The sequence below is a fragment of the Populus nigra genome, chromosome 17 (genome assembly GCF_951802175.1).
Source record: "Populus nigra chromosome 17, ddPopNigr1.1, whole genome shotgun sequence".
In the NCBI taxonomy this organism is placed as follows: Eukaryota; Viridiplantae; Streptophyta; class Magnoliopsida; order Malpighiales; family Salicaceae; genus Populus; species Populus nigra.
This window is the reverse complement of record NC_084868.1, coordinates 10176803-10186394: the sequence shown is the minus strand read 5'-3', so window position 1 is coordinate 10186394 and position 9592 is coordinate 10176803. Positions and strand designations below refer to the sequence as shown.

Below are 9592 nucleotides of genomic sequence, written 5' to 3'. Positions count from 1 at the left end.
TCCTGGGCTCGCAGCATGAATCAGGCTAACCCCAATTCTCCAAACCAGGCCTACTTGGCTACATTTGTGGCGAAAATCCTTTATAGAAGGAACCATGCTATGCCCATGTTGGATTTTATTTCAAATTTAAGAGTGAACAATAAAAGGGAACGTCAATTAAAGCTTTTGCACTCGAAATGCTTGCTAAAATGCGTGAAAAAAAGGGAGTGGTTTCAAGCATCCTAGGAGCTGGATAATATGTTGGAGTAGTAGGAGGAAGGATGCAGGTGAGGGTTACGGGCTTTTAGTGCCGAAAGCACAGGATTACCAAACTCCATCTTGCTTATGTTGGAGTAAAGCTTCGAGAGTACCCTGTACCTCCTCAATGGGCCATTGAATCAAGAGTTTTCACAATTTGAACAGTTTAGTGGCTAAGCCTTTATTAACATTATTTTTTAAAATATATTTTTTTAAAAAAATAATTTTTAATGTTGATATATTAAAACAATTTAAAATATAAAAAAATAATTTCTTATAAAGTACTCTTTGGAACATAATTCCAAATATACCGTCACCGAGGTGTTAAAAGTGTTAATTCAACTTTTGCAAGTCAACGTTAACGTGGAGTTGGCTTCACCAAATTGGTCTCATATTGGTACACCTCCCCTTTCTTTAGTGTTATCTTCTGCGTAGCTTCTGCTCTGACATTATTTCTACCCGGAATATATAACTTAAATGAATTTAATTTCCCCTTCCAAAGGCATAACTTCAATGAATTCAATTGTACATAAAATGTATAAATTTATTTGTAATCTAATATTACAAGAACATTTTAAATAATCAAAGAGGCAATGGGTGACCTTTACTTAGAACTCCTGTTATATGTGTTTTTGATAAGCCGAGTCCCACATTAGATTTTCCTCTTACAATTCTAATGAAAACAAATCAATATTTTTGTTTTGCTAAACACATATACACATTCATATAGAACTAATTTAACGCAATTGTTTCCATACACATATACAATTGTACAAACTTAGTACATTTCAATTATATACAAAATCAATCCATAATTATTTGCATTTGTGGTTGTCTTAGCAACCAATTTTCAGGTACTTTCACTCTGATGTAATAACCTTTATTTTTTTTAATTAACATTGTTATTGACGCTAGCTTGTGATTCATCTCATGAGTCCTGAAGTTAATGACCATATAAGTCTCTAATGATCTTGAGATTTGTGAGACTCGAATTGGTGACCTCTAGGGAGCAAACCGAAGACCCAATAGCCCTCATTTTCTCCATGTTAGGGTTGTCGTAACAACCCTAAATTTTCATCTTTTAGGGTATTATAACACCTTTAATTTCCTCAAATTCAAACTATCATAACAACTTGTTTTTCCACACCTTCACTTCTACAAAACATAACAATAATAATCAACTCATAACAATACCGAATTATCATATTTGCAACATGTTTACCACACTCAAAGCATCATTAAATACCAAAATTAACACAATTCCATTAATATTCCATACTTTTATCATTTTGAATTTTAACAACAATTAATCCATCTCTAGAGATCATATCACATATTAAAAAAAAAACCAACTCAAGTATCCACAAAAATATTTAAAACATCACAATCTACACATTTTGATCAAATTCTTAATCCTCCTCAAATTCTCATCATGGTCGACCACTTTAGAATTATCATTACCATCATCGGTTTTCAATTTTCTTCAAAATACATTCAAGTAAACTTCTCAAACCAATTATAACAACTCACACAAGTAAATCAAGTTCCCCAAACCCCTCAAATTCCTATATATGGTCTGCCACTAATCAAGTTTCAATATCAACAATTTGTTTCAATTTTTTCTTTAATTTGATGCTAACATATTATTTTTCATACTCATACAATCAGAAATCATCTTAAACAAAACTTTTCATAAATATAGCAAAAAATCTAAAATTATTAGAATTGAGAATTTCTCAATTCCGTCATAAAAACATGTAAAAATATAAATTCAGTTGAAAAAAAATGTCTTACCATAATCAATTGACCTTATTTAATGCATTACAATTAATCCCAAGAATTTCTTCTCCCTCTTTAATTAATAATTTTCTTCTAGCTTCTCTACTTCCAATCTCTCACTAAACTAACTCATTAGAATTTGATTGTAATGACAACCTCACTAATTAACCTCTATGGAAATTGATTTTTGTGAAGAGATAAAGAAAGGAGAATAATTGAAGAAATTTTCAAGCCTCATCTTCTCTCGTAACTTGTTGGCCTTAGCTATAAAAGGGGAAGAAAACTTCTACTTTTGTTTACAATAATACCACTCATTTAATATCTCATAGGCTATTCCAGTTAAATCTCCGATATATATATATATATATATATATATATATATATATATATATATATATTTTGTATTTCATCCAAAATTTTACACTAATATTCTAGGAACTTCCACCACAATTCACAAAAATTTTTCTTTTAATTTGTTTTTGGTTGGGACTTTAGGCGATTCATTACCGGGTTTGTATCTTTGAAATTATGGCTAAACTTATCAAACTTGTGATCGAGATCATATATTAATTAAAGTTTAATAATTATTTTTTCTTAAATTTATTTTCTACCTAGATATTGATTAACAAATTTGATTTTTTTTTCAAAAAAAGCTTAAAAAATATCCAAGGCGCGTTGGCCTGTTGGCCCAACACTTTTAAGCTTCTAAGAAAAAACTCTCACGTGATCCAACATAATTTTTAAAAATCTTTTTAAAGAGTGGAGGGCTTGTCATCCTCCCACAATTTTCTTGAAAAAAAAATTTAGACGACACATCATCTGCTAAAACAAGCGAAATTTCATTTGTTTGTTTAGATTTTGATCACAAATGTGATTCCTGAAAAATCGAGACAGATAATTTTTGGCCCTAAAAACCCATTTTCGAACCTTATTATTATTTTTTAAAAAATAAACACCCTTATAACATATAGAAACTAGTTTATCAACCAAAAAAACAAAAAAAAAAGTTCAAAAACACGAAATGAAGTCGGGTTAGATTTTTCTTCCTCTACTTGGATCTATTTTTTTTTGGCAATATTAAGATTTTAAACATTCACCATCAAAATTCTTTAATCAAATGGAACCCGTAGACACCAAGATTAACCATATTGATGGTTAAAATTTATAAAAACAATGGCTCTCTCTCTACATTGAAATCCAGTGATGCTCTTTCTCTCTCTCCTTTCACAAACTATGGATTAAAAATTAATAAAAATGAGGTTTTATATCAAAATTTATTTTGATAAAAAAATTAAGGGAATGAAAGTTATAATTTTGGAAAATGAAGGATCAAATTGAAATTTTCACGCCAAATTCGAACTTAACACCTATTTTCAGAGCATTTTCCATCTTGGTCCTCTTTTTTTTCTTTCAATTTTACCACTGATCAACAAATAAAAAGCAATTGGTTATCAATTTTGCAATTGAAGGACTGAATCGATGAAAAAAAAAAGTTTGGGGATCAAGATAAAAAAATAAAGAAAAAGCTCTTCTCTAATATACAATGCATTGTGAATATATGTATTGTGTTTTACACTGTTGAACACCACCTTTTAATTTTAGTTTTTCTTTTTGAATAAGTAAAAAAATTGCCTGAACAAGTGATAATTGGAATTGAAAGGGTTAACAAGTAATCGGAAATGTGCATAATTAGTGCAAAACAAACACTTCTTTATATACTCACACGGGATCTCGGCTTAAAATTTATTTGGAATCGTGGTTGATAGTTAGTTTAAAGTATTTTTTGTTTAGAAATATATTAAAATAATATAATTTTTATTTTTTAAAAATTATTTTTGACATTAACATATCAAAACAATCTAAAATTATAAAAAAATTATTTTAAATAAAATAAAATTCAAAATTTTTAAAAATATGATTTGCATTACCTTCCAAACACACCCGAATCGGAGCTGACAGGCAGTTGCTTCCGCTGATTGGTTGGTGTTCGGTGGGTACATTAATGGAGGACCAAAAATTACAAAGCAACAAATTAGAGCTGCCCTTGCCGTTAGAATTTAGTGGTTGTAAAACAGTTAGTCATTTACCCAGGGCATGACGATGGGGTAGTTTTCAAAAATAATTTTTATTTAATTATATAGTAATTAAAATAAATATTTATAAGAATTTGAAATATTCAAAATTTTAAAGAGAAAATATATTTTTAAGTTGAATTTTCCATTACTTATTTATATATTTTTATTTTCTTGACAGAAAATATCTTTTTATTAACAATGTTGTTTTTTTTAATAAAATTATAAGATAATTAAATTGAATATTTAAAATAATATCAATAATTTAAATTAAGAAGTGAAAAAAATTATTTCTAGAGGTAAAAGTCCCAATTTTTTATTAATTTATTTTTTTGGATCAAAACAAATTTTTTATTAGTAGTTTGCAAAAACTTATCATAAATTGTAAAGCTTCGAGTACCCTGTAGTGTACCTCCTCCCATGGGCGCCATTGAATCAAGAGTTTTCACGATTTAAACAGTCTAGACGCTCAGCCTTTTATCAACTCCGCATCAGAATTCCACTTTTCTTTATATTTATATTTGTGGGGTACAATTATTTTTAAAATTATTTTTATTTGGAAATTTTTTAAAACAATATATTTTTTATATTTTTAAAATTATTTTTAATACAAATATATATCAAAATAATTTAAAATATAAAAGAATTATTTTTGTTATAAAATACTGTTTGGAACATAATTCCAAATAATACCACCGAAGTGTTAATTCAACTTTTGCAAATAAACGTTAACATCGAATTGGCTTGCCCCAATTTTTCTTTCCTGATCCGACAGCATCAGCATTTACTGGTCCAAATATTTCAAGTTATAAAATGTATTTCCTTGCACGGAGAACTACAAGACCACCATCTTTTAAAATCAGGTCCTCTCGAGACCACTGAATGTGAATTGTTTTTTTAAAAAAAGACCACCCAATTGGTCTCACATGGGTACACCTCCCTTTTCTTTGGTGTTATCTTTTGCGTAGCTTCTGCTCTGATGTTATTTCTACTATAAAAACATAGCTAATTTCTGCAGGGTTTAGATAGAACCCGATTTTAGAGAGCTTTGCAACGCCTTTTCATCGATGGCTGAAACACTTGATCTTAATTCTGGACCTGAGCTTTCAACCAGTCCTACTGATCCCTCTCAACCTTCAGATGTTAACTTCTGGTACCAAATACTCACAAGCAATCAAGAGGACCTGCAGCATACTTTGCCGCCTTCAACTTCGAGGCTGGATAGTGAATGGGGACATGTTTTTGACAAGTCCTCTAAGAAGAAGAGACAGAGGATGGACACAAACAGCGGTGCAGGCAGTGGAGTAAATAGTGCTAGTGATCTATCAGAGGCTCTGTCTGCTGTTTCTGCAGCTCTGAGTTTATCCTCGTCTGCTTCTTCTGGAGTAAAAGATCAATGGGAGAAAGAGGGGGCTGAATTCATTAGGAAAGGCGTTGAAGAACTTCAAGATGAGGTAACAAGCATCTCTCCCTTACATGACATCGATGTTGTTAATTACGTCTAGTATTGTAAATACTAGATACAAATCCTACCTGACCTCACATCCGAGTACTAAATTCATCATATAAAAGTATCCTTCTTTTCTCATAGTAGAAAATTTTTTATTTGACTTGTGTTAACTCCAACTGAAGGGACTTTGATCCGAGCAGTGCAAATATAGGCCATTTATTCTTTCTTTCTTTCTTAGTTTCCTTCATGTGTGCCAATTGAGACATTAGTGGTTTGAGATTTACACAGGTTGTTTGCCAACATATGATCGAGGTTTTGTTTTATTTAATTTATTTATTTGTCTAATCAGATGGTGGATAATTCAAACGAAAACCCAATCAGTTTGGACGTTCAATCATTGCCGTCAGAGAGCAGTGAGGATGATGTGCTGTTATCGGATAGCAATGAAAATAACAGTGAGATACCGGCGACGTGGGCTTTTGAAGCGAAAGGAGAAACATGGAAAGGTAATTCTCAAGTGCCAGAACTTGGGATGGTCTTCTCTTCTGAGGAGGAGGCTTATGAATTTTACAAAAGCTATGCCGATGAAATTGGTTTCAACGTAAGAAAAGGGAAGGTGCAACGGTTGACAAACAAAGCTATTAGAAAACGGTACCTTTTCTGTTCAAGAGAAGGGTTTCGATCAAAGAAGAAACTCTTAAAAATTACCAAGTATAAGAGGAAAGAGACACGAACAGGTTGCAATGCCAAGATCCATTGCACGGTGGAAAATGGGAAATGGGTGATCTCCCAAGTTTCTCTTGAGCACAATCATCCCCTGGAAGATCGAAGGCGTGTGACAGGATCACACACCAAAACCAACTCTGAGGCTCCTTTAATGATTTGCACCGATAAGGAAGCTGGGATGGCCAAAGATGTAGGGAACAAGGGCGTACAGTCGTCCAATATGGGCTGCACTGTTTGTGTTCCTGATAAAAGAATAAATAGTTTGCAACCTGAAGCTGCTCAATGCTTATTAAATTATTTCAGGCGTTTGCAAGTGGAGGATCTACTCTTCTTCTATGCAGTTCAACTTGACTCTAATGGGTACACAACAAATTTCTTCTGGAGGGATGGCAGGTCTAAGGTAGACTATGACTACTTTGGTGATGTTCTTATTCTGGACAAAACTTTTAGGATTGAGGAACATAACATCATCTGTGCTCCTCTTTGGGGACTGAATCATCATCGGCAGCAAGTCCTTTTTGGATGTGCTTTCTTGCTGAATGAAAGCACTGACTCATTTGTTTGGCTGTTAGAGACTTTTATGGAAGCTATGGACAGGCATCAACCGAAAACAATTTTTACCGACGAGAATGAGCTGATGGTTGATGCAGTAAAGGCGGTGTTGCCTGATGCAGAACATCGAATTGGTATCTGGTATATCCGCCAAAATGCATTAAAGCAGCTTTCCGCATTGTATATGCAACCTGGTTTTGAGATTCTCTTCAACAAATGCATCTCTGATTGCCAAACAGAGGAGGAATTTGAGTCGAGGTGGGAGTCGTTACTGGAGCGATTTGATCTTTCTGAAAACCCATGGCTTAGTAGTCTGTACAAGTCAAGAGAAAGATGGGCTTGTGTGCTTATCAAGAAAACCTTCTGTGCAGGTCTGCAACATGGTGAGAACATCCAAAGTGTTTTCCAAATTCCTAAGAATGAGAACACGGGTCTATTAGAGTTCGCCCAACAATATCTGGAAGTGGTGAAGAGAAGACGCTTGGAAGAGCTAGACGAAGATTTTCAATGCAATGGAACTGCCCAGGTGACAATTTTAACTGGTAGTGCAATTGAGAGACAAGCAGCCGATATATACACGCGCACATTGTTCAAAACATTTCAGGAAGAGTTTCTGAAATGTTTATCAGTGACAATAGAAGAAACCGCCAGTAATGAAACAATCACCACATACAAGCTGACAGAGGAAGGCCACAAGGAGAGCGTTGTGGAATTCAATTGCTTAGACTCTAGAGTTGCTTGCAGTTGCAAGAAGTTTGAATCTTTTGGCATTTTATGTGTCCACGCCTTGAAGGTACTGAATGCAAGAAATATCTTTCATATACCCCACAAATACGTATTAAAGAGGTGGACAAAATCTGCAAAATGTGGTGTGCCATATGAATATGAACAGGAGATGGCTGACGAGACGAAGCAGCATACAGTGAATTTGCTTATGCACAAAACTTTGAATGTCTTTACTAAAAGTGTGGCAATTGAGGATAGCAAGAAGATAGCTGTGGACTATCTGGGAGAGACATTAGAACAGATAGAAGATGTTCTAAGAGCAAAGAAGGCAGATCATCTTGAAATGATAGACATGAGCAGGGGTATGATTTAGTTTATGTTCAATTCATTATCACTTTGTTCTGACTCGATAGTGTTTCCTTACACTAAATGTCCTTTTCCGAAACAGGTTCGAGCAATGGATTGGGAAAACAGCCTGAGATTAGTTTGTTCTCACCGTCACTTCAATTGGATTCTGGGATTACTACTAAAGATGATGGCGATAGGGGCATTAGAGACTCAGAAGTCGACACTGCAAAAGCAAGTGATTACGTAGAGAACCAGTTGATCAGGAGGAAACTCGGGCTTTCTAAGAAGCAATCTCATACACTTCAAGAGATCTTCAAAATACACAATACCTTCACCCCCAGCACAGTAAGAAAAAAGCTAACAGAGTCCCAAAGAGGTTCAGAAAATAAAATATCCAATGAAGAAAATCTCAAAACCTTTAAGAAACAGATGGATCTTTATGGTTATGTTCATAACTACTTGTTGCTAACATACATGTTTATTTTTCTTTTCAATTTCTTTCTAATTAAGTGCATCTAACTTGTGCAGCTGCGTTTGGCTTTAGCTGGACAGTTGAAACTTGATCCTGTCACAGTGGATGTTTGGTTTCGGTTGAAAAGAGAAAGGTAGTTTCATCGTTTTTATTTTGTGTCCTGATATCAAACCCAAAATAAATAGGAGTAAATAAATAAATAAAAGGCAGCTTCTATTCCAAAATGTGAAAAACGAAATGAATTGATTTCATTTACAAGATGACAGAGACAATAGGATCTAGTCCTTGGTACATAGCTTACACTAGATTCTAAACAGTTTTGAATTAAATCAGACCCCAATTATAGCAGATGCAAAACATATTAGCCTGTTTAACGGCAATTTAACGTATAGGAGAACAGTGTAATCTATTTCTAACAGGAAAACCAATAGATTGAACTGTGCTAGTTGGAGATGACCACTGATTATCATGCATTCTAGAGTTTCTTTGCTTACTTGAAAAATAAGGGCAGGCATAGCAAGAGATCCTTAGAATCCCAGAGATCACATTATTTTTAGAATGAATTTGTGATTTAGGTTTTGTTTTGAATGATATACAGGACAAAATTGAAGCAGACAGAAGCTATTGACGCTGCGAGAGCAAGTTCAAGAGCACGTGATGATGAAAAGAACGGTTCGACATGGATGAAACGAGGGCTCTCTAAAGAACAATTAGCTTTTCTTGAAGAGCGCTTCGAAGAGCACCATTCCCTCAATACTGTAAGTCATCATATCTTGAAGAATATCAAATGATTTCTTGATTTTATTTCTAACTAAATCCCAAAAAATCTCATGGGTTTACTAATCTTGTGGAACTTGTTTAATTAGAGTTTAGCACTGAATGACGTTTCTTTTTCTTATAATCATGCAGAAGCAAAATCTAGCTTTAGCAAAGCGGTTGAATCTTCGTCCTTTCCTGGTCAAACGGTGGTTTCGGTTTCGATGGCAAGTTGCTTTTCTTTGACAGTATTATATGTTGAGACGATCTTTTTAAAAATATATATATTTTTTGAATGAATTTGTGATTTAGGTTTTGTTTTGAATGATATACAGGACAAAATTGAAGCGGGCAGAAGTAGATTGTGAGAATTTAAAGAGATGCTGTGAGACATTAACAGAAGAGAACAGGGGGTTACAAAAGGCACTGCAAGAATTACTTTCTTAAAAACAACCACAACCACTCAACAAGCTT

The 9592-nt window shown here is 33.6% G+C and overlaps 1 protein-coding gene across 1 annotated transcript; it reads left to right on the top strand.

Annotated features, from left to right (window-relative positions):
- The first annotated feature begins 5010 nt into the window (after nucleotides 1–5010).
- On the top strand, nucleotides 5011–9364 carry LOC133677571 (protein FAR1-RELATED SEQUENCE 7-like). The gene is made up of 6 exons (XM_062099649.1): nucleotides 5011–5542; nucleotides 5888–7904; nucleotides 7991–8235; nucleotides 8419–8495; nucleotides 8961–9120; nucleotides 9272–9364. Exons 1-6 carry the CDS (start codon nucleotides 5156–5158, stop codon nucleotides 9362–9364), a joined length of 2979 nt encoding a protein of 992 aa, XP_061955633.1. The 5' UTR covers nucleotides 5011–5155.
- The last annotated feature ends 228 nt before the right edge of the window (nucleotides 9365–9592 follow it).

Coding starts and splice junctions, on each gene's coding strand:
- LOC133677571 (XM_062099649.1), top strand. CDS start 5,156: ATGGCTGAAACACTTGATCTTAATTCTGGACCTGAGCTTTCAACCAGT. Junction 8,236..8,418: donor ATACCTTCACCCCCAGCACA/GTAAGAAAAAAG, acceptor TAACTTGTGCAG/CTGCGTTTGGCTTTAGCTGG. Junction 8,496..8,960: donor TTTCGGTTGAAAAGAGAAAG/GTAGTTTCATCG, acceptor AATGATATACAG/GACAAAATTGAAGCAGACAG.